At 38.6% G+C, this 25,745-nt stretch overlaps 1 protein-coding gene across 3 annotated transcripts in view; it reads right to left on the bottom strand.

Moving 5' to 3' along the window:
- Window positions 1-25,745, bottom strand: part of PPP4R2 (protein phosphatase 4 regulatory subunit 2) — a 39,500-nt gene that overhangs the window by 3,011 nt on the left and 10,744 nt on the right. For all 3 annotated transcript variants that reach the window (XM_077821791.1, XM_077821790.1, XM_077821792.1), the window contains 6 exons: window positions 12,448-12,618; window positions 5,632-5,725; window positions 3,639-3,676; window positions 1,796-1,870; window positions 1,316-1,459; window positions 278-546 (listed from right to left, as the gene is read on the bottom strand). In XM_077821791.1, coding sequence (XP_077677917.1) covers window positions 278-546; window positions 1,316-1,459; window positions 1,796-1,870; window positions 3,639-3,676; window positions 5,632-5,725; window positions 12,448-12,618 — 791 coding nt within the window. The remainder of the gene's footprint in view (window positions 1-277; window positions 547-1,315; window positions 1,460-1,795; window positions 1,871-3,638; window positions 3,677-5,631; window positions 5,726-12,447; window positions 12,619-25,745) is intronic.

The following is a 25,745-nucleotide window of genomic DNA, read 5'->3' as shown; positions in this document are numbered from 1 at the left end:
CAGCATTACAACTCACAAGGCTGTTAGGTTTTTGACTTGCTACTCTGGCACTGTTTGAGAGAGTTACAAATTGCTGTGTGAAGCTTAGCTTCAAGGACAAGAATCACCTTACGTTCACTTTGCTGTAATTTAGGAACAACACTGACTGTCAAGTGTAGCCCCCACCCCAATCAGGCATCCTCAAGAGAAGGAAGGTCCCAAAGCAGATCTAGATACAACCTAGAGGATTCCCTGTCCCTAGCAAAACATTACACATATATGGGTAAATCTGAAATACCTTCTTCCTCTTCCTCTGTACAATGCTGTCTTGTACAGCTAGTATCTTTTTCTTTATTCTGAGGTGTAGAAGATGTTTCAGTTTCTTCTGCCATGACTGAAGAGACTTCACTGGAGGCAGTTTGGTTAGATGTCTCTCTTGCTTCCCCTTCTTTGTCAAATTTAAGTCTTTTTACTTCATGTCCCTCTGCTTCCACAGGATCATCTTCAGGGTGCTTATTTTTTATAGGGCTGCCTTGAGTACCTTCTGATTCAGATGCTGGTAATTCACTGTAAGACCCAAAGAAGCCATGCGTGAGTACCAAAAAACATTCCACATCTTGCCTCATTTCTCATACTGCTTATCTGAGATCAACAGAGCAGCATATGGGAGAACGTTATTTGCAAGGTATTCTCCAGCAGAGGTCCTACCCTGAAGAACTCAATTTGCTCATTATTGGCTAAAGCCCAGATTTATTAAATTTTCAGGCATGAGGTCAAGACCACTCTTTTTTCCAGCATTTGGGAAGGGGCTGCATAATTGGGCTGATGTATGGTGGGTCTGGATTATGGTTTATTATAATTTGAGGAAAGGCAGATCTATAAGTAACAAGCATTTATGATTTTAAATGTACTGGTTTTAGCATACCATCCTGACAGTAGTTTAATATGGAAACTTAGGATCCCCGCTTAACTCAACATTATTCATTTGTCAATCACACTTTTTTTTTTTTTTTTTACTAGATATCTACACAATCAGAAAAGAGCTGGACTATGTATAAAAACTCAGCAAGTAAAGCTGAGGAACATCTTTAACTAAACAATTCTATTGGAGAGTCACAGTCCAATACAAATCTTCACTTTGCATATATTAGGTCAGTAAACAAAAAGTAGCAAGTACATATCTAATAGAGCTGAGCATTTACCATAATCCTTTTGAAATGTCTTATTGATTAACTGATCCTTACCAAAGGGACATTTTGCTTTAAAATATTTACAAAATTGTAAATGTAAAGCATGAGAATAATGAAATATTCAATACGAATTACTCCGCACAAACCTGAGGTTTTTGTCTTCCTTTTGCTGCAAGTTTGATTCTTTATTGTCTGTGCTGTCAGGCAAACCATTTGTTGTCATAGGAGTTGACAAGGAAACCTTCGGTCGATTTACTGGTCTAGGAGTTCCAGGACCATTTATATTAGATCTAAAAAAATACAATTCATTTTTTAATCCTTTTTGATTAAACAATTAAAATATACTCTAGATTCAGAAATCCTGGAAAAGGAATATACTAGAGTATTTTAATTTTCAACACAATTATTTAGCCCAAAATCCAACATACATCCCATCATGCAAAATCAGTAAAGTCCACCTGTATATGAACTGGATTAAAAATGATTTTAAAGCATCAGTGGCATTCTGTAATACACTATTATGGCAGGATGTCTGGGCTAGGTGCTTCCAAAAACCATAAAAGATTTCTTCATCCTATCACACCCCCACCCAAGTAGATGTTGCCTCCTGAAACTGTTCAACTTACCTCTCTGAATAACCTGGTGAGTTTCCTGGAAACATAACACCATTCATCCTGTTTAAACTATTGGAATTATTTTTCCTACAAGAAATCAAAAATATTATACTTAGCAATTTAAGGTTCCTGAGTTCACAGAAGGCGATTTTTAAAAAATTCTCCTTGATTAAAAGTAATTACAAGTTACTAGATTTAAATAATATATTCCTATACACTGGGTTTTTTTGTTTACAACTAAATTGACTTCAACATCCATTATGTGATTAAATGTCATTTGCCTTTGCTTCTTATGCCCCAAATATCTTCCTTGACATCCTCTAATTTCCTTTAAATAATAAAATAAAAGGCATAATTTATCTTCAATTGTGACCATACCCATATTTAAAGTGAAGTGTATGTGTAAGTGTTTGCTGGATTGGGGCTTTAGATTTTAAACTCTGTGGGCAGGAACTGTGTCTACTGGCCATGCGTGACTGGGATAAATGCAAAAGATAAAACCACCACCACACTAGGCCTTCATTAAAGGTCAGTTCCCCCATTACACCACACCCTTTGGAGGATAATACTCTCCACACAGAATAGGTGCTGATCCAGCAAGAATGCCTTCAGATCCTACACTAGCTGATCCCATTCAACATCCTTCAGGTTCTAACTTGTGATGAGTGGTGTTTTCACATGCCCGTGTGACATCCTTAACTGTTATGACAGGGCACAGTACTGTAATTTTAATACTTAGTCCTGCCTCACTGCAGGGGACTGGACTACATGACCTATCAAGGTCCCCTCCAGTTCAACATTTCTATGATTCTACAGCCTCATCTTAAGATATTGGCATTGGAAGAGCTTGTCTCTGTGCTTTACCTACATTCTTCAAATTAGTATGATGACGGGGGGCTTCTCGTACAGTTGGGAAAGTAGCTTTTGCAGGCCCAGAAAGACAGACTGAAGTAGAAGATAACGTGGACCTTCCTCTTCTAGACAACTCAACTGGCCCTACAGCCACTTTTCTGAAGTCTGTTTTTCCTCTTTCGTACAACTGTAGATTTTGATTTTTAATTACTCCCTTTCTCCGCCCCTTCATTGTCTCTACATCCCGTACTTTACTTTGCAATCTTCCAGGCACTCAGACTTAATCTAGTTTTATCTAAATAAATGAACAGCACAAGATGTCATAGGAGCACTAAACTACCTACTGTAGGGCAACCCTGCTAGTAGTGGGATGGATGATGTGAGAATCCTCTCTTGAAACGAGCTGTGGAAGGCAGGAATCTATACTCCCTTTGGTTCAGTTCAAATGAGAGTCTAATCTTTGAATCTTTCACTTTTGCCTCAATGTTTGTTTCTAAAAAGACCCAAACTAACCCCATCTTTGTGCCCCCACTAAGCATTACTTTGTATGCCAAGTTGCTGTTCAGAGCGTATTTTTGCCGAAGGAATTAATTTCTGAAGAGGAAAAGAGTATTGCAAAGACTGACAAAACATTAGTATAAGAGTGGGGATGATGCAGTTCTAACACAGGTATTGTTTAATGCACTCACATATATTGTTTTGGATTAATAAACCGTGCTGTAAATTTTGGCTCAGAAGCTTGTTTTTCATCCCAAAGTTACTACACAGATAGACCAGCAAGCAGTATATGTCTGCAGGACATCACCTCTTTTGCCACACAAAGTTTGTGAGATTTTGAAGGGCATTTGTTTAACCCATTGACATGGAAGATGAATTTTTGTAGTGCATATCTTATTGTTGGCAAGGGGATACACCATTACTGCCAGCAACAAGGAGAACATACAAAAAAACCCTCCTAATATAATCCCAAATCTTTAAGTAGTTGAAGTAAATCTATGCTTACTCTGAAGATGGGTATACACAGCTGACAACCATGACATTCTGTAATACAAAAAAATGTAGAGAGTTTAGAAGCAAAAAAATTAAACATTTCTGATCCTGATAGAACTTGTAAACTTGACGATTAAGACACGACAGCTGTATTTAAAAAATTCTAGCTGATAAAGGTAATATTCTCTATAGAACTTTAAATTAGATAATTCTGAAGTCAAAAACAACCTTGGAAATAATTTCTACCTCCTAAAATCCTCAGTGGTAAATGTGCTTTGCTATTGTGAAGAATACAAACCAAACAAGACTTCCACCACATTGCAATTTCAATATGCTACAGTAGAGGTCAAAGGAATTCAAACCACATTTTGGTGAGGTTTGTAACTTAGATGTTTCGATTACATTAAGCGGATACTCCACGTGGAACTGTGAAAATCCCAACCTGCTGCCAGTGCTCTTCACTAGTGGTAGGCAGCAAAGCTATAACAGTTTTTACCCTATGTCATGTAATGACCAGCTGCTGGTTTATACTAGTACTCCCACCAGTCATAGCCCAGGCAGGGCTTCACTAGTGCTACAGCAACAGTGAGAATTTCAGAAAAAACCTGTGTGAAAAAGGTATGAGACCATTTTTTTATTTCAGAAAAATGGCTGATTATTGTTTGAAAGATAGCTAATGCATATACAAGAGGACTATCCCAATGCAGTTTTTAGTGTGCATTATAAGAACCATACAATAGGGATTTCTGAATTAGCAATTAAAGATAACAAACAATGTTATAGTGCTCCAGTATGCGTGTTGGTTGCTACTAATTACAGCACAAAATATGGTCCAGCAACATGATCATCTTTCGACAGATCAACACAGATAGTAGAAAGCTCTGATTGGTAGTCTGACACCTTTGTTAGAAAACTAGAGAATTCAATGTATGTGTCAGACTGTTCTTGCTCCCCCATGATAAAAAGCAGACTGTAAAATACACACTTCAAAAAAAAAAAAATCAAGGCCAAGATTTTCAAACTGGAGTGCCTAAGTCTGTAACTTACAATTTTAAATACCTTCTGAACATGAACAAATGTAGCACTGTCAAAGTCTAGAGCACCCTTAAGGCTTGTTTCATTCATTTCAATGGGGTTTTCGTTTTAGATATCAGTGATCAAGAGCCACATTTGCTAATATCATATTACTGCAATTGCACACACAATGGCATGCACAAAGAAACACAATGGCATTGCACACACAATGGCATGCAGAAACAGTGGTGCAACTAAAGAAATGGATTGCATAATTTTTCCACTCACTGCTGAACACTACATCAGCTTTACGAGATAAAAATTTAGCTACTAGATGAGGGCTATAATCTACCCTGAAACCAGCCAAAAGGATCAGTGCCAGATCCACTATAGATCAGCAGCAGTATGGGGCCCTAATTTGCAATCCATGATGATTTACACATGCCCTAAATGTAACTTGGCCCTCCCAGGAGAATGACAGTTTGACATTAATTTTGGAAGTAGTACTGCATGCTTTTGGAAAACACTATATAAATACTACCAAACAAGTTCTGTATGCATTTAATGAGGGTTTTAATGTGCTAAAAAATGAGATCTGAAAAACAAAAATCTCTCCTTCAGCTTTTGAGTTTGATTCAAACTCAAAGCAAGGAAGGAAGAACTGCCCAGACCTGATAACTTACATGGTTGCATATCGCTCCATTATTTAGCAGTGGGGGCTCAGAACAGTGAGCGATATTAAATCCTACATAAACTGCAATATTGGAGCATTACAAACTGATTAACAGAGACAGCCTTAATCCTGGAATTAAATGTTTTTGACCCAAAAGCAAATATAGAATAACTTTTTGCAGTTATCTTTTTAAAAAAATTAACCAAATCGGAGTTGCTATTATAGCCATAATGAAGCCAATAAAACTTTGGGAGTCATTTAAATATTATATAGTGGGTAGTTACAGTTTAGCTCCAATGCCTCTGAAAGGAAGACATACCTTTTCCACTCCTCTAAGAAACTTGTCTGTTCCTGTATAGTTCCTCCTTGGATCTGTCAGCAACTCACAAAGTCGCTGAATAGTAAAGGGGATACTGCAATGAAATACATATAGAACAATGTAAACGGTACTTAATGGGTAAAAGGCTGCTAGGAAGCAACTGCATTATTGCTATCCCTGCAGGCTGAAAAAGGTCCAAACAGAGGAAGTAGAATTTCACTGAAAGCTTGCAGTAAAAGGACAGTTGGCTTCCTCTGCACTTGGAGGTAGGGGTGTAATTCCCAGATCATGTCTTGTCAGTTCTCATTGAGCTAGCATGCTAAAAATGGTAGTGCAGCCAAAGTAGCATGGGCAGCCATGGCATGGGCTAGCTGTCCCGAGCACGCACACGCTGTGGATATGTACTTGGGGCAGCTAGCCCATGCCACTGCTTGCCGCTTCCTATGCTACTGCATCTATGCTACCATTTTTAGCAAGTAGCTCAATTAGTACTGCAATTATGTCTATGCAGGCTGGGAATCACACCTTTAGCTCCACCTGCACATAGCTTTAATCTCTGATTTACGTTTCTCAGTTTGCATAAACACTTCGAAAACACAGCACACACTTTTGGGCAATACATCCTCCACCAAAACTAACTAACATCCAAAAGACATCATTCCAAAAATCACAATTCACTAAGCACACTGTATTCAATAATTAAGTTACATGTAGATTTCAATTCAGGAAACCAAAATCAGTCACAGTTTAAAACTACTTTTATTGGGTAAATTATGAGGTTAACAAAATATGTGAAACAGCAACAGTAAAAAATGCTTTAAAACAATTAAAGATTCACACTCCTAGATCTGGCAAAAATAAAAAGTGATTCTCAAGACTTTTGATTTTACAGTTTATAGGAAATGCATTAAATTTTGTAAGTAGTACAGCCAGTTAATAATAGTTCAGAAAAATATGGTATCTACACATTCAGATCTGGTGATCTATCTAAAACAAGTATGATTAGTTTTTCTGCTGCATTGAGATAGGACAGGGCTATATACTCATATAATATTTTGTTCATACAAATGTGTCCTCTGTCTAGCAATTTTGTAATTGGATTTTACACAAACACTAACAAGATCAACTGAAATTTTTCATTTTAGCAATGCATAACAGGATCAAATATTTAAGGTTAGCTGATCTTACATGCATTTCCCGTAGCAATATTTATTAATATACATTTACAGTAAATCTATTTTGTTACACAATTATCAGCATCTAGCAAAACTTTTGAATTATGGTACAGGAATGCAGTACTGCTTTTTAAGCATTCTACTAACTGAATTTGTCTGAGCTTGAAGTCATTACACTTGGAACACAAAGTGCTTAGTACAATGTGAAGCATTAGAATTATATTTTATATATGTAGGAAATTTTAAAAAATTACACCCAAACAGTTTATACACACACTCAACACGATTCCATCCCTACTACGGAACTGTTACAACTGTGTTACTCAGAAATTAGAGAACTAATTGTTATAAAAAAAAATTAATGAATTCAAGTTTGCAATGGGTAAATCACTCAACAAGCTAGAAGAGCATAATTTTATGCCTACTTCATTAAATAAAAAACAGATCTTGTTCAAATATTCACTGATCTGATTTTTCACCAAGAATATGCCAGAAGAAACCATGTTCAACCAGTGAGAGTAGTTACTGGCATTAATTCTATTGGAAAGCTCTTAAGGGCCAATGCCTTTCCTATAAACAGAAATTGAACCAGACTAAATATCACCCATTTTAATGTGTTTTGCAGATTCTACCATGTGTTATGGTACAGTGGAAGGTATATAAACCATAACCTGAAACAACTAAGAGGTATGTTGTAAAACAGAATCTAGGAGAAATCCCTATGTTTGGCATGTTGTCAACATATCTACCTCCAAATACCTCAGAGATGATGCATATCAACTGTATTGTGGATTAATCAATATTTATTATTATCATACACCTAAACCATGACAGAATCTCATCTTTATTTCACTCCTGAAGAACAAAAAGACTGTCAGTATGACAGGCTAATCTTTATGGGTCAGTACATAGCTCCTTCAAATGGTAGAGAATTAAATACATGTGAGGCTACAGGAGCGATAAAACAAGAGGACAAGAATATTCCCAGACCAGACCTTCACTGTAAATTTCTTTTGTATCAAAAAAAGTAAGTTGAAAGGAAGGAATTTAGTATTTAGTGAATGTTATGGCAGGCATATTTTACTTGTCCACCAGGTGTTTGACCCCTCATCTGCCTACCATCGACCAAAATTATATTTAGACTGTTTTTTCTAACTTGGATCCCTACATAGTTCGACTAAAATGAACTCATGTATTCCTTTCGGTTCAATTTACTCAATGAGAATGTCCTTGAGACTGTGAGGGTTCACTTCCTGTTAATATCGCTCAGAACATCTTTGCTATGGATTAAGTTATACCTGGTGTTTCATCAAGTTTTGGCCAAGGTGTTTAATAACTTTACTCACAGAGATGCTAAACCAGAAAACCTCTGCCATGGACAGACTCTTCAATTTGCTCCCCTTGTTGGTAGTTTCACTCACTCTTCCCATCTCCAATCTTGGTAAGTGTGCAGGAGGAGTTAATTGATTTGTGAACTCACCCATATATGTACTGCATATCTAAACCTGTGCAGAGCCGCATAAAGATATAACTGCTGCTTATTTTTTGGGTACTTTTTTGGGGTGGTGGGAGGGACAGAACAGTACTCGACTACCAAAGGTTGTAACAGCTAATCTTTAAACAGTAAATTCAAATGACCTGTCTGCTTAAACATCCATTTACAAAGACCTATAGTTTAAGTAGTAGCATATTAAAAAAAAGTGAAGATTTGTAGAATCTTGTTAACTTATTTTTAATATTTATTGGATATATTTGGAATACAATTTGAAAGACTAATATATGAAATAGTTTATGAAACTCAGTGGCATTCAGCTTACTGAGGTGATATCAAACCCCATAAAATGCAAGATTTGCAGCTTCAAAGTAAATTGTACATTCCAATTTTTTATTTTAACCTACACTGTAATCTGTGTTCTGGCCAACAGCAACCCTGTTCCCTTCAAAGCATCTATCAAATAGCGAACTTTGTTTAATGCACAGTAGATGGCACCACACATCATAGTATGTGCTTTACAATAAGCTGACATTGAGTTACTGTTTTTTGACGACTTTTTTAATATGCAGGCAACGACATCTCAGCTACAGTGAACTATGTAAAAGTCATATACAAGTACATATTACAAAAATTAAAGGTGTGGCTTTAAACCAATTTTAAAAAAATCAGTGCAACTTTGTGCACGGACATTCAAACGAATTTAAGAGTGAGTGTACTGAGGAAGTTGCACCTATTTTACTAAATAGGTTTCTAAACTCTTAGTTAAATCCATGCAAAAACCGCATAATAAAATTTCTTCAAGTGAGCAAAGGGATTAGGAATTCCATAATCAAGTGAAAATTATCAGAACTGCACTTCCCAGTGCCATTGGTCAGGGTGCTGTAAAGAGAGCCTGATCATGACAGCCATGTTGTAGTGTATTAAGCAAAAAGGGACTGAAGAAAAGATGTGGAGAAACTCCTTTAGTTGGTCATATGACTGTTATAAAGGTGAGCAAAGACAAAATTTGTATATTCTAACATGGATATTTCTGTAAGGTACCCAAAAAACAGTCCTCCTAACCCAATAATCACAACTGAGGACGAGTACTCATCCAAAAATATCAAAGATTAAGGAAGCCTACCTCTATTTAAAAACAGACAGACAGACAGCATACCTCCACCAGTGTGTTGGAATGAGTGCTGAAAAGCCAGAACCTAACTCAGACTAGCAAGAGTGCAAAGAATACATCTGAAAATTAACCCTATTTGTACTACTGAAGAGTTTACTTCTTGTTGTAAAGAATTTTCCATGAGCCATACACCTCCAGTGGTTAGTTTTGGAAGTATTCACAATTTACTAGGAAAGGGGAAAATGGACATGGGAAACTTCTTAAGAGTCTCTTTGGCATATAAGTTTCTTAAATGTGGCAGGAGAATCTGGCCCTACACCCATACAATGTCAGATGGATACAAACTGATATTTTGGGTTTAAACAAGCACTGCCATGTCACTATGCAGCCACCTGAAAGAAAAAGCATACTTATTCTGTCTGTCAAAGCCATTTCATCCAAAGTCACTGATTACCCAGAGAAGGCAATCATCTCTTAGTAACTGCTTTTGCATGATGTCTTCCTTTACAGATGAAGAGGAAAGATTAAATATGCCCTTTTTCTTCCTATCTTATGCATCCTAGAAGCAAGGACAGGAAAAACCCTGTTAGGTCAGGGTCACAATAAGCATCCACATTTTCTGTTAGGCTACCTTGCAATGATCTGAATAAGAAGATCCATGAACAAAAATGGTAAAAGGCCTGAAAATAACTGCTCTGGGCAACTGGTGCTCTCTGGAGTCAAGATTTTCCAAGGAGTTCATTAAGTGACAGCAACGGTATAGATAAAATAGAGAATCCGTTATCCCAATGAGGGAGGAAAAAACCCTGCATTCTTAAAAGAGAAGTGGTGTCTGTAGGAGAGCCTGACAGACAGAGGCAAGAACATACTGGTGTTGTAGTGGTGATATGAAATCTTCATCTGATTGGTTGCTGCTGCCTGGTTGTCAGGAGCAGGAAAGGATAGCTCAACAATAGAGACTGATGAACCTGAGGACACAGAATTGAGTTTTATTTACGTTCGAGTGTCTAACATCACATTAACAAAAAATTCACATGTATTTTATGGAACAACTCTAGTAACTTAGTGTTATTTTTTACTTTGCCAACAGAAACAGTACATTGCTAAGGTCTTCATTATCATGGGATTTATCAGAATCATGGGCTTTATGGAGCAGGATACGTATACCATATTTTTAAGCCTTTGAATTATATGTATTGCTGTGTAGTACAGGCCTGAGTGTAGAACTGGTCTCGAATTTGTTAAACTGAATCAATTTAATTAACTGATAGTGACAGAGCAAATCAGGTATCAGATTGTACAAACTGCAGCCTGTTTGTGTTATATGTTGCTTTAGATACAAATCACTGGACAATGATTACTTAAGAAGTTTCAGAATCATAGCCTCGTTAGAACAAAGTTATATATGAATTGCTACATGGTTTATTTCATTCCTGGTTGTGAAAAGTTTTGAATTTTAGCATTTGTTTAAAGGCAATAATTATACGTCTTCCGGTTTTTCCATCTAGTGACACTAGCTGGTTTCCACTTTTAAAGAACACATGAGGAAAGCATTGGGAGTTCTTCCTTAGCGTTAAAGTAACACTTTTAAAAATTTTGCTTTGTTGCCACAGTATTTTAACAGTGCAAAAGGCTCAGACACCCAGAAGTTTTGTCAAGTGTGTCTTGGAACTATATGATGTGGTGGTTGCCTAGCTGTTCATTTCCTCTGAGTGGTTTACGAGCTTAGGTAAGCTATGTAACATAAGCAAAAAACAGCTTTGAAATAATAGAACAAAAAGCCCAGACATTAGGACAAGTTTTTACTTCCTTAAACTAGACTACTATTAATACCAGCCAGCAGAATAAAAGACATCATGTTACCATTTGTAGGTTTCATGGTAGAAATTCTTGGCATCGCATTTAAGTGAGAAATTTGAATGTGAAAGTACTTGAAACTTTCAACATGCAAAAACATTTATTTCAAGAGTCTCAATTCTGAAGCACAGTCCATGTTTTAAATAACGTCAGTCTTAGGGAACGGTGACGGTAAGAACCACTGATCTAACTCCAGCATATGAATCTCAAGAGGGGTCATCATAGTCCTTTAAAGCTAGCAGTCTCAGGGGTAACATGGAGGAAGGCTACAACATGTCCATTTGCTGATAAGCTGAAAATACAGCAGGTAAGTGGTTGGTGCAAATGAACAAAACACTAATTAACTGGATGATAAATTTGTGACTCAGTTTAAGCTCAAGAAAGTGCTATCAAGCCGTTACAAAGAAATAGCAAATGAGAGTAGATGCCCATGAAAAACAAGAGTTTTATTTAAATGAAACAAAAGTGAACTTCAGAAAAGTCCTTTTACAAAAGCAATATGCAGCAAGAAACAATACACTTTGTAGTCTAGAGAAACAAACAAGTAATCTTTCAAATGCTAAAAGTATACTTTAACAACCAGTAAACACATGGTTGTTTTTTTGACCTACAAATCTGAATCTGTAGCTTAACAATTCATAGTAGATACACTGTCTCTTTGTTGCACTGTGTCACAGAATTCATTGTTCTCAATGAGCTGCCAAACTGCCACATGCAAGTTAAGGGGACAAACACCAAATGGTTACAGTTTATTAAAAAAACTTAAGCACCTAAAAATGGATTAAAATAAATCTGATTTTAGATAGAAATAGATTTCTATCAACATGCTTCTTTTTATGTATACTTTTTGTATTGCATGAACAATGTCCATTAAAGAAAAAGTTAATCACAGATTTTAAAACTGAAGACACTAACAAATGTCACAAGATATTAGATTAATCATTAAAAGACAGATTTTGGACTTTGGTTTTTAAAAGATATCACAATAAAATATGTTTAAGTTAATAGGCACCAATTTATTTGTACCTGAAGTTGTCTATGGCAAGTGTTGAGCAGAATGAAGATGTGGAAATAAATCACAGAAAGATTGGAAGGTCATCTATGAAAGATGATACATTGCCTAGCCTTGAGAAAAAAATTGTTTAAAAACAAATGAGATTTGATTAAAAATTACATACCCGTTAAATCCGGTGACTATTTTCAGGATTCGTTCCTTCATCTCCTCAAAGGGAATATATTCCACATTGGGATTAGGGGGCCCTCTTGGTTCAGGTGCAGAGGTTCTGAAGTCATCCATCACTTTCTCCAGTTTGAAAATAAAATAGCCTTTAAACTGAGACCACTGAATCCTAAATTAAAAGGTTAAAAAAAATCACAAGTGACTTAAGACGCATGCAAAATATCCATATTATAACTTTGTTTAGACCAAAGCAAAAAATCTTAGACGATCATGAATTTTTATAACCAGGTAGTTCAAAGATTTAATATTTTTAAGCAACAAATAGTTTACTGTAGCCAACCAACTGAGAGACATTTTTGAAGACTATTCCAAGGATAGCAGACAGGACAAAATTAAACATTTTATCTTCAACGAGAAGGCTGTTAACACCACTTTCATACATAAATTTAGATACGATATTTTACAAAAGCTCTTTTGCAGTCCTGAAGAAGACCTGAACATAAATTTATTCTTAGTTATGTAACTCAGTTACTGACAGTTAGATTGTCAGCTCTTCATTACATGGATCATTTTATTCTACATTTGTAGAACACTTAGCACTTTGGGGCAGCAATCCCAATTATTATTCATATTACAGTAGGCCTAGGAGCCCTGTGCATGGACCAGAACTCCTTTGTTCTGTTTGTACTGCATCTAGCACAAAAAAAGTCCCTGTCCCAAGGAGCTCACCATGTTTTAACCAGGGGTATATAGTAAATCATGGGCAGGTCACGGGCCATGAATTTTTGTTTATTGCCCATGACCTGTCTGTGACTTTTACTAAAAGTACCCGTGACTAAAGCATAACCTTAACAATGAGATAGCTTTGCAGATGTTTACAGGAAGCACCTCCCACGGGTGTTCGGAAGCACAGGAGAAAGCATGCATATGCTTGTTTGAAAATTTAACAAGTAGACAGTGGAAGACATCATGGCTTGATCAGAGGTGAGCATCAACATCCAGACAGTGAATGAGAGATGATAGGTAGGGCGGAGGTTCACTGTGAAGGGTCTTGAAAGTGAATACAATCAACTTACGTTTGATGTTAAATGAGATTGCAGCCAGTAGAGAGATTCAAAGGGGGGGGAGACAGCATCAAAGCAATAGGCTTGGAAAATGATATTTGCAGTAACATTCTGAACAGATATAAGCAGGGCAATGCTGCATTTGTCAAGGCCAGAGCGAAGGACGTTACAGTAATCAAGATGTGAGATGAGAGCCTAGATGAGAGTTTCAGCTGTGCGAGTAGATAAAAGCCATATCTTATTGATGTGGTGCAGAAAGAATTGGCAAGATTTTAGGTTTAGCCTGGATGTGAGGATGAAAGGCAGAATGGTGTCCACAGTGATCAAGAAATGAGGTTGGTGGGAGGGTTTGCAGGGAGTGGGGAGATTACGGGCTCTGTTTTCTTCCAGGTGCTTCTTACCACGAATAAATAATATGGAACTTAACACTGATGAACATAACACTGACTATTTTTGTCCATATTTAATTCATATAGCTATCTAAAATAATTATAATGTAATTCATGTGGAAGATTAAAACAGAAGAATCACTAGCACCTGTGTAAGAAATATGGGAGTAAATGTTTTTCTCTTTGTGTTGAGCTGGGATATATTAATCTTTTACTTCCAAACGACCACCTTGGTGTGAACAGTATTTTTGCCTTCACCTTTTTGCCTAACGCAAGTGTGACAGACCCAGGCCAGTTGGGTACAGCAGAGTAGTAGAAGGCAGATATACTGGCCTCTGAGGCTAGCATAATCCGCCAGGAAGCGTGGAACCCACTGAGGCAAGGTCAGAGCTCTGCCTCACAAGATACTATCTATTCAGCTCTCCTCCAGTCTACAACATCAACTCTGCCAAGGTATTGACAGTAAGATAGGACTATGGCTAAAAGACTAGAATTGTGCTAACCTAAAAGATGTACATACTATAACCATTCTCTTACATAGTTACTGGTCTTAAGTGTCTCTTTAGAATAGGCTCAAGCTACATGCTTCCATATTAATTTGTGAAAGGAGAACTTTACAACAAAGAAGATACTGTTTTTTTGCTGCCTTAGCTCATCTGTCTCCCAGACTAGTCGGTGCTTAAAGATTCAGACATAGAACATATTTATGAAAGTCATTTTCAAACTTACACAATTCTTTTAAACAACTTTTATAGAGAACCTTTTAAAGTGCTATTTACCATATAACTTCAATCTAAGTTTGATGCCAATGAGAATAATTTCCATGTATTGGAGCTTGCCAAAAAACTAGAAAAGGATGCGTCAGAAAATTACTACAGATATTATGGGCAGGTTCTGAATAAGCTTCTCCACACTGATCATCACATAGAACCTGCACTGCAAAGAGAAGTTTTGGGCCTTTTCATAACACAGCACTTCCTCAGCAGTGCAGGTAGAATTGTGAAACTGATGAATATAATGTTATCTTAATACATTTCAATCTACTCCTACTAGTGTGGTTTATAGGATTCTGGCTAACTGACAGCCACATTTAGCCCTCTTCAGCTGGAAAAAGGAGTTCTACATAATCAAGGACAAGAGGGAAATTAAGACATAGTAAATATAGGTCTAAAGATGGCGGGGGCTTGAAGAGGGGAGAATATAATTCAAGCTCCCCTCCCAAAGAGATTCTGATACGAAGGATTGCTCTTTTTTTAAAACGTGACTAAGGGCAAAAAAATGGAGGAGCAACAACATTCAAAGTTTGAAATAATGTGTGGTTCTTTTATTTAAAATATAATAGAAGGGATAAACTGGGTTTAAAAGTGAGTGACACACCTTGAAAAGACACTTTACCCCTCACTCCCAACCCCCCCAAAAAAGAAAGAGGATGGAAACAACTAGAAAAGGGTGGGATAGAAAAAGACCCATACCAAAAACACAAGGGCAGAGATAAATGGGCAGAAATAAGGGAAAGAAAAAAAAATCCTAAAATGACAAGGTGTCACGTTATTGACTTGAACTGGGACCATACAGAACATGGTTGCAACCAAGGTCCTGTAGTGGCACCAAATCTTGTATAAAGGGGGTTAAATAATGTGTCTCAGACAAGGTTATGGTTTGCTGGTTATGATTACGCTGTCTACATGTGTGTATCATTTTTGTAGTTAAAGTTATGAATATTGGCTCTATACTATCTGTATTTCAAACCTATGCTATGCTTCTGGGCGACATCCCAGACAAGTTAGTGTCAGATCTGCCTAGCCTGCTGGATGGCCCATTAAGATCCATCAGATATACAATGGACCCACTGAGAGAAGGCAGACACCTTATGACTCAGCAAGGCATGCAGGGACATGCCTATGGACAGAACTCTGAGGTTTTTCCATGCCATGTGATGGACAGCTTGTCTTTGAAAGAAAGAAAGACCGACCACATCGCAAGAGAATATAAAAAGCTGCTGCAGCTCCTCCATCTGGTCTTCAGTCCTGCTTCTTACCTCTGGAGGGACTTTGCTACACAAGCTTTGAACCAAGGACTGAAAGACCCATCCCAGCTGTGGATGTACTCCAGAAACTTGATTTGAACCTGCAGTTTATTCTATCATTGCAAAAACCTGAACTAAGAACTTTGCCATTACTGTATGTAATTGATTCCATTTAACCAACTCTTGCTCTCATCTATATCTCTTTTCCTTTTATGAATAAATCTTTAGATTTTAGATTCTAAAGGATTGGCAACAGCATGATTTGTGCGTAAGATCTGTTTTGTATATTGATCTGGGTTTGGTCCTTTGGGATCAAGAGAACCTTTTTTCTTTTACTAGGGTATTGGTTTTCATAACCATTTGTCCCCATAACGAGTGGCACTGCTGGTAAACTGGAGTGTCTAAGGGAATTGCTTGCGTGACTTGTGGTTAGCCAGTGGGATGAGACCAAAGTCTGCTCGGTTTGGCTGGTTTGGTTTGCCTTAGAGGTGGAAAAAACCCAGCCTTGGGCTGTAACTGCCCTGCTTGAAGTAGTTTGTCCTGAATTGGCACTCTCAGTTGGGTCGCGCCAGAACCAGCATTGTAACACAAGGCATAGATCAAACAAACTATTATTCTGTTCCGTTTGTTACCACTCTAATTAGCTACATAATACTAAAGCAAAAGTAGCATATCATTTCCAATGTACTCTATTTTAGGTTTGGGGTTTTTTTTTTAGTTTAACCCTCAATGCAAGCATCCAGACTCTGCAAAACTGTAACCATGACAGACTCAAAGAGACAGAAGATTTTAGAATAAATAGCAAATGTTTATAATAAGTGAGAAAAATCTCAAAACTCAGACAGAAGAGACCCATTAAATCACCCCCATGCCTGGATTACACCTTACAGAATATTAGCCCATGAAAGTAGATTCCAATATTGCACTAAAGATTATTTCACAGATCCATTTCCCCCTACTTCCAACCTCGGTTAATTTTCCCTTACTTATTTTCATTCAATTACTAACTACTACTACTTATCCTTTCACACAATATCAATGGTTCTCAATTATTTGTAGACAGATATCAGATCCATGTGGCCTAATATGTACGGACTAGGTTAATAGTGGAAGTCTAATGCCCTTGGGGCTGAAAACAGTGCCCTGTGTCATTTTAAAAATCCTGAAACCACAGAAAACATTGGTGCCACCTCGGCAAATGGGAATCACATTTTCAAAGCACAAGGCAGAAATTCTCCCTACAAGTTGAATCTGAAATCTACTTGGTTTTAATTTATTTTTAAGTTATTTTAATGCACTGCACCTCTCCAGGCTATAATACTGATTTCAGTTTTAACAGCATCTTCCATTCAAAATCTCAAAACAGTTGACAAAATACCTGTCAAGCAGAAAGTAGTATTCCCATTTTACAGACTGAAGAACAAGCAAAGCTAAGTAATTGGTCCAAGAGACACACAGGTCATTGGTACAACTAGGAATATAACTTCAATCTTCTGATCGCTAATATTGTGATTTAAACACTAGAGAATGCTGGAATTTTAGATAATCCTGTTGAAGAGCTGCCATTTTGAACTTTATGGAGCAGTTTATCCACGTAGTGGTACACTTGGAGGGTACTCCTGCAACAGACTGATATGGACCAACAGCAACTCTTAAGTCCACAGAGCAAACGAGACACATGATAACATCACATGCTGTGCTCTTAGAATCGCTGTTCTCATTTTACGTCTAAAGGATCTTGCACAATTTTGAATGAAACAGGAGCAGAGAGTGGAAAACATGTTCAAGATAAAATTATACAGACCACAGCTGCTTGGTAATGGAGGAAAATTCAGTCTTCCTTATGGTACTACTAATTTTCAGGCCCATAAAATTGTCAAGAATTCTCACTCCATTTACTGGGATCAAGATTTTTCTGTTTAGCAATCTTGGCTGAGATGGAGAGAGAAGTTGATCTTTTGGACCAAACAAAACTTGATCATCTTCTCCAGATTTAACTGGACTTCTTCACTTCCAGATTGCAACATTCAGAGTCTATCCTTTTCCAGAGATTTTTGGCTTCAGGAATGTTTCTTTCCCTATTTTCCTCTCACTCCATGTTAAGAGGACTGATGGGAACTAAATAGAAGGATCTGTTGTCTTTAAGATGGAACGAGTAAGGTAGACCAGCTCACTTATTTCACCCTGAAGGAAAATGTGACTAGTTGTCACACACTGGTTCAAGGGCAAGCAGAAGTGTCTCCCCTTTTCTACTGATGGCCCTTGAGAATGGTAATCACCTGATCCCTCACAAGAAGCAGTTGGCTAATATTTTCCTTCTCTAGTTAAAGGCTGAGTCTATACTAGAAAATTGGGTCAGCATAACGTCGTCGCTCAGGTCCACACCTGAGTGGCATAGTTAAGCCAATTTAAGTCCCCGGTGGAGGGATAGCTCAGAGGTTTGAGCACTGGCCTGCTAAACCCAGGATTGAGAGGTCAATCCTTGAGGGGGCCATTTAGGGATCTGGGGCAAAAATAAGAGAAGGTACTTGGTCCTGCTGTGAAGGCAGGGGACTAGACTCGACCTTTCAAGGTCCCTTCCAGTTCTATAAAATAGGTCTATCTCCATATTAACAGCATTAGGTCAAGGGAAGATTCCTCTGGGAGGTGGATTACTTAGGTAAATGGGATAACCCCTCCTGTCGGCCCAGGTAGTGTCTACACTGAAGCACTACATCAGCTCAGCTGCAGCAGCACTGCCATGCCGCTGTACTGTTTTAAGTGCAGACAAGCCCTTAGAGTGAGACCTGGCTGCAGAAAGAGCAAGGTCAAAAGAAGACTGAGTGTCTTAAGAGATGAAGACCTCAGGATGCCTGGTAACCATAAGTTTTGGACCCGTGAGAAGCTAGGGAGAAGGTCTTCATCTGAGTCAAACAGATTTTGAAGAGGGAAACGGGTATCCAAGCTGGTTGGGAGTCGGAGTTGTTGCTAGGGTGGGAACCACTGACTAACCCAAAGTGAATGATATGAACAGGCAGCAGAGGAGAAACAGAGCAGGACAGGGAGCGAACACTGGAGCCAGGGCCATCCCTTCGCCGTTTAGATCAAAAGGAGCCACCATCACCTGACGCTGAAGCAGCATTAGCGGTATGTCATGTTAAACATTTCCTTCCCCTCTGCTTAACCTGTTCACTACTCTTTCTTCTCCATAGGTGCCAAATTCAGATTAAGCTGCAGAAGATGATTTTATGTACCAAGAAATGCCAAGTCCTGGCCCTGGAAAAACAGCCTCTAGCAGCTACAGATTCTTTTCCACTGAGCTGCTGCAGGCTCACAGAACAGAGCCAGGAGTGGAAGCCCCTTTGAAGTGGAGCCCTATGTAAAGAAAGATCAATCACTATAAAAGCCATAGACAAGACATCCCCAGATTCCCTCAAATCTTCCTAGGAGTATCTCCCTACCAAAACTGTTAGGTTGAAGGGAGAAGGAGGAAAAGCAACCAAAAAATCTAGCACAGAGGCAGACCAGGGCTGCTGTTGATGGCAGTAACCCATTCTTGACAGCAGAGGGGGATAGCAACTAGCTGTAACAAAAAAGTGAGCTGTAGCTCACGAAAGCTCATGCTCAAATAAATTGGTTAGTCTCTAAGGTGCCACAAGGACTCCTTTTCTTTTTGCGAAAAAACACAAGAGGAGTCACCAACAGATAGGATTAGAGGCAGAAAACCTGTCATTCCCGGACCTTTGGGAACAGGGGTTTTTCATGTGGGCATTGAAAGGGAAGCCATTTATCTAGATCGGGGTGGGCAAGCTACGGCCCACAGGCTGCATCTGGGCTTTGGATCCGGCCAGGGGGATTGCCAGCCCTGTGGTGCCATGAGCCCCGCACCGCTCCCAGAAGCGGCCGGCACCATGTCCCTGGAGCCCCCCCACCCCCGGGGGTGGGGGGGGGAGGCAGAGAGCTCCGTACACTGCCCTCACCAGCAGATACCACCCCTGCAGCTCCCATTGGCCAGGAATGGGGAACCGCGGCCAATGGGAGCTTCAGGGAAGGTACCCGCAGGCGAGGGCAGTGCATGGAGCCCTCCGTCCCCCCTCCCCCAGGGGCCACAGGGACGTGGTGCCAGCCACTTCTAGGAGCAGTGCGGAGCCGGGGCAGGAAGGGAGCCTGCCTAGCCCCGCTGCGCACCACTGCCACCCGAGCCGCTCCAGGTAAGCAGTGCCGGGCCACAGCCTGCACCCCAACCCCCTGCCGCACCCTTCCTGCTCCCCAACCCCCTGCCCTGAGCACCCTCATGCACCCCCTCCCACACCCCAACCCCCTGCCCCAGCCCTACATTCATGGCCCTGCATGCAATTTCCCCACCCAGATGTGGCCCTCGGGCCAAAAAGTTTGCCCACCCCTGATCTAGATAGCAATGCTACAAACAAAATAAGTTCCTGGTTTAGAAGAACTGCTGAACATACAACTTCGCTGAATCTTTTTAAAAAATATTTTATCACCTCACTCAAGCCTAACTTGTTTGTGCTTTAGCTGCACCTGCTGATAAAGCTATTAAACTTCACTTTCATGGTCTAACTTAAGAGTTTGAGGGTGCGAATTTGGTTTTCCTAGATACCAACACTGAACACACAAGAATTTTCACATGCAATCAAGCAGCCGAGTCATTTGCATACACACACACACACACACACTTGATTTGTAGATCAAATTAATTCAACTGTGGAAGTTACGTGCACAAATTAGACATACAATTTGTATACCTAAAGTTAGAAAGTTAGACCCTTAAAATCCATCTATTTACAAGAGGCTATCAAAGAAGGTAGGCTGTTTGATAGGTCTATGAAGCTTATTATTTTTCAAAAGCTCAAACCCTCTTCATTTGTCATATTTAGAAAAGATCAATGCATGGCAATAGTTCAGCACCTGAAGCATTCCTGTAAGAAGTTAGCATAGTAATCAGAAAGGAAAAAAATGGGGATGAGCTGATTTCAGTTTCAAGTAGTAAAGCAACATTGTACAGTGTGTCAAAAATAGTTTGAAGAGGGCATTCGCAAGGTAGGATACAAGACCTCTAAATATAACTGTTTACTACAATAGGGGGTTTGTGAAACAACATTCCCCCCCCCCCCCCCGAGGAACAGCAGAATTTGAATTACAGAAAGCTTCCACCAACCAGCAGCTGAATGGAAATAAAAACAGAAAATGCTTGTATGTATGAAGTTCTTACATAAAGAATAATTTAGAAAGAAACCCTACACATCAAGCTCTGTGAATTAATCCAACTGAGGAATCTGCATGGAAAGGAGAGTACTCTCAGGACAATGCACCCACTGAATTTGCTTACAAGAACTTGCCACTGACATATGAGTCATCTCAGGATCTACACACTAACGAAGTAGTTCTTCCCAACTGCAAGCTCAGGTAAATAAGGTACCACAAGTTTTATCCTGACACTGAGAATTTATACTAACACTTTATAAAGAACCCTGGATGGCTGTTTATTTACATGTGTAACTATATAATGTTTTAAAACAGATTTTCATGAGTATTCCACAAATACTGTACAAATACTTTCAGAATCAGTACTCGAGGTGAAAAAAAAAATCAACTGGCCTTAAAAATATTTGTTGTTGTCCAGAATGTTCTAGTTTTGATAGGCTGAACGAGGACTTAAAACTACCCAAATTCTATGCATTTCTAAAACGCTCCAATAGCTTGCTCATCCTCTATCAATATATCTAATGCCAATGACAGCATAGCAAGAAAAAAAGTTAATCCCCAGATACGATGCAAGTATGTAACAAGCAGCATTTCTGTCAATAATAATGGCTAATGCAATCCAAGGATTGAAACACCAAAGTATTAAAATGGTACAGTAATATAAACAAACATGGAAACTACACTTTAATGTTATAGTGCAGTTTGGTTTCTTAAACCAAGACTTTCCATTTCATGTTGCACTCTGCAAATCAAACAAGACACAATGTTCTAGTTTTTAAAACTGTTAATCACCACTGCTACATAGCAACAGTAACCAAACATGTATATTGCACTATGATTCTGGGAAGTTTCATGCAGTAATAAAAAAAAACAGTCTCTGACCTTACACTCTAACAACCAGACACAGACCACAAAGAAAACAGACATGAAGGGGAAGGAAAAAGATTTAAAACAACAACAGTTGTAGTGGATAGAGTGTAGATCATAGGTTGAAATTTTTAACTAGAGACTGAAGTAGATTAATAAGGAAGTGGGCAGCACTAGAGTGGAAAGTCACTAATGAGAATCAAAGTAAAAGGTAGGATTTGAGAAGTAGAGGAGGAGACTTGCACACACAGATAGGGAATCCATTATAGGCACAGGAACAGAATAAAAAGGGACAAAGGACAGAGTGAGGAATGGTCAAGGAACAATAAGAAGAGTGGACAGAGATGAAGATGTGAGATGGGAAACAAAAGGATGAGATGAGAGCAGAACTGTGTACAACGAAGGCAAAGAGTTTGACCCTTATGGGGAAAGACATAAGGAGCTGGGAACTATAACATGGTAGAAGTAGAAAAGGAAGAGGTGTTTTCGTTGCTGAAAGTTGAATGGACTTGAGAGAGAGAGAGAGAGGACAAAGAGGAGGAGATTATAATACTTCATAGGAAAGACCACGATAGCATGGAACTGGAAATAGATAGGAAACAGTGAATTTTAGAAATGACAGAAAAGCAACAAGATTTGCTGAGAACCTGGATGAAAAAGGAAAGAAAGAAAGGGAGAAGTCAAAGGTAGCTAAGTTGCAATTACACTGCATGAAGACGAGTTGGTGAACTGCTTCTTAGAAGTTGCACAAATTAGCCAACATAGTTTCCTTGTCAAAGTTCCTTTAAGTTATACCAGTTCTGTTTGAGGAATACTTTCCCAATCTAAGGAACACTGCTTGACTTCCCCCATAGCTTGACATTGTCTGTAAAAGTTTTCATTCCTCTTGTTACCATGGCTTCATTACAGCAATGCATTATTAACAAGCCTTTCAAAGAACGTAAAGAAAACAGTAGTTCATTCAGCCATCTAGTGCTATGTTTTGATTTAATGCAAGAACTATAAGCACATTAAGTTCTTTACGAAATGCATTAAAAAGTGAGTGTATTACCAAGTTGTGCAAGATCATACTGATACAAAAGCTTATCCTAGCCAATTAAACAGAAAATCCAAAGTTTCACTGCATACAGGAGCCCAATCATACCGTTACTCCTATCTCTTTGGGAGTTTGGAAGGGAGAGCAATGAAGTGTAAAACTCTCCTTTTTGCTCCACCACCCACATACTTGGAGGCCTTACACTTGTGGAAGTGGGAAAAGCATCTCTCCCCCTCTTCCTAGCCTTCTCCCTTATCTGTCATGGGAGTCTTTTCCCTTCCCCCCCGTCTACTGGGAAAGGGGGAAGCTTCTTTCATCTGTTCCCATTCAGTATCAGGCCATTTTCTAGTCACCAGCAGTAAGGTTTATAATTATCTCACTAGCCTTTGGATTATCCTTCCTGGAACGATCAGATTTCACATTTTTGACCAGGAAAAACAAAATAAACTATTTAATAAAAAACAAAAAGTGTCAAAAAACCTCCTACACTGTGTTTAAACAAAGAACTTGGCACAAAATGAAGCATCCAAATAGGCTCTAAAAAGGCAGCATAAAAGCTAGAAATGCACAAAATCGTAGAATCCAAAGGATTTCAGAAGGATACCCTAATGCTGGATCTCTGGCAGACAGCAGACCAGAGATAGTTGTGCCAAAATATATACATACATAAATAAATAAAATAGAGGACACCCTAACTGCAGCTGTCCTCAACAAAAAATATGTCTGCCTGTTGGCGTGTTCCTGAAGATAACTATCCAAGACATATTTGAACACCCTACAGTCCTATGTACTCTAACTTAAAAAAACAAACAACAAAAAAAACCCACACACACACACACTGGAAGACCTGGTAAAACTGTAGTATTTGACACTACTATAAGGTTTGGCCTTGAGGTATAGCAGCATGTTTTAACTGTGTTACAGCACTTGTCTTAACAGAACTGCAGCAAAGAATATAGTTAAAGCAAATTTCAGATCTGCCCACACTATGAGATTCACACACCGTTAAAACAATGTAAGAGACTACCGTAGAGTAAACAGATCACCAACACAGTTTTTACACAGTAGATGGGACATTTAACATAGCAGAATAAAACTGTAAACTTCAGTAATATTTGTGGAAGAGAAAGTCAGAATGATGTCTAAAGGAATCTGAATGGGGGTGGGGAGGGAGACTGAGGTTTAGATCAGAGCAAATAATCTGAAGTGAAGGTACTGCAATTATCTCAATCTTTCTGGAATTGTGTCAGATTAAAGATCTAATTAAACATCACACTATCATGGGGAGATGTTGAACTTCTGGAGAACTAGCCATGATCTTGTAACATTAGAGTCAGGGGAGTCCTAGTGGATGGCAATCTTTAGATTTTGCTGAATTTAAGGAGTTCATTACCAAGTTACTTGGTTTAAATGTTAAGAGAACTCCATCTCTTCTGAAAAAACTGTCATAATACCAGAAAAAGCAAAACGAAAAGGGAAACAATGGACACCTACTACTGTATTTTGTGAACTTGAGACCATAGAACAAAACAAAATTTTGTTTCAGATATAGGAAAGGAGGATTTTTATTTTTCCCCTAACATTAGCCCAGTGAAAAGTGAAAAAACTAAAATTTGAAACACAGCTTTACTCAGAAAGTACAATCAAGCATTCCATTTCCAGCTAACCTAAAGAAAAAGAAGCTGTATTTTCTGAGAGAGGTTCATAAAAAATGAAAATTCAAAACCAGAGGACAAGCTGAAAACTAAGTCAGAGAGGTGAAGGCTTCATTCCATATACTCTGTGATGGGGTGGGGAGGGGGGTGTGGAGTTTGTTATGTTAATAGCTTTTCCCAAAGTTACTATTATTGTTGACTTTGAAGCAAACTGAATGCTGAGCATTTTATCTTCCATTTTCTTTTATTTCTGTGTGTGGGTTTGCTCAGTGCCCTGTATGTATTGTATTGTATGGCCTTTTAATACAATAACAAATAAAGCAAAATAATCTAGTAAAGTTTTTAGCTCTTCCTTTCACTGTTTGTCATCCTCCTACCCCTTTGCATAGCACCCATAGTGGAGAAAGATACGCTCCTGAATTCAGTACTTCCCCAGAGGTACTGGCAGTAGCAGCATGAAACAATCAATTTCACTCTCCTAGTGTTAGCAAATGTTGGGAAAGCACAGCTGAAAGATTTAATCACTAAGATTATCTAAAAGTTCAGGGTGAAGCAAAGAAATAAGACACTCCTGCAAACTTGCACCCAATTTAACCACCAGCTTTAGGGCCCATATTTTGCAGTATTCTTCCCTAGCCTTGATGCAAACAGTATCCAAACACATAATGACCATTGGCTATTTTTGGATATGCCTTAACACCCAAGTTTTTCTTCAACATCCTCCCCCTCCCCCCCCCCCCCCAAAAAAAAAAGATCACTAGGCACACAATCAAAAGCGTTTGGTGATAGGGGAGTAAGTGGAAGACATTTTTTCAACTGCCTCTGAAAATATCTGGGATGAAATCCTGGTGCCATTATAGTCAATGGCAAAATTCCCATTATCTTCAGCGGAGCCAGAATTTCACCCCTGATACTTATATATCATCCCTATGCTGCATCAAAGCTAGTGAATGAGCTAAGGAACCAGGAGAGAAAATTACACCCTGAAAGCTAGTGTATTGCTGCACTAGGTAGAGATAACTAGTTAATAATTTAGGGTGAGAAGAGAAAATGTCAC

Source organism: Eretmochelys imbricata, chromosome 7 (assembly GCF_965152235.1).
Source record: "Eretmochelys imbricata isolate rEreImb1 chromosome 7, rEreImb1.hap1, whole genome shotgun sequence".
Classification (NCBI taxonomy): Eukaryota; Metazoa; Chordata; order Testudines; family Cheloniidae; genus Eretmochelys; species Eretmochelys imbricata.
The sequence above is the reverse complement of the archived record's forward strand: the minus strand, read 5'-3'. Positions and strand labels throughout refer to the sequence as shown.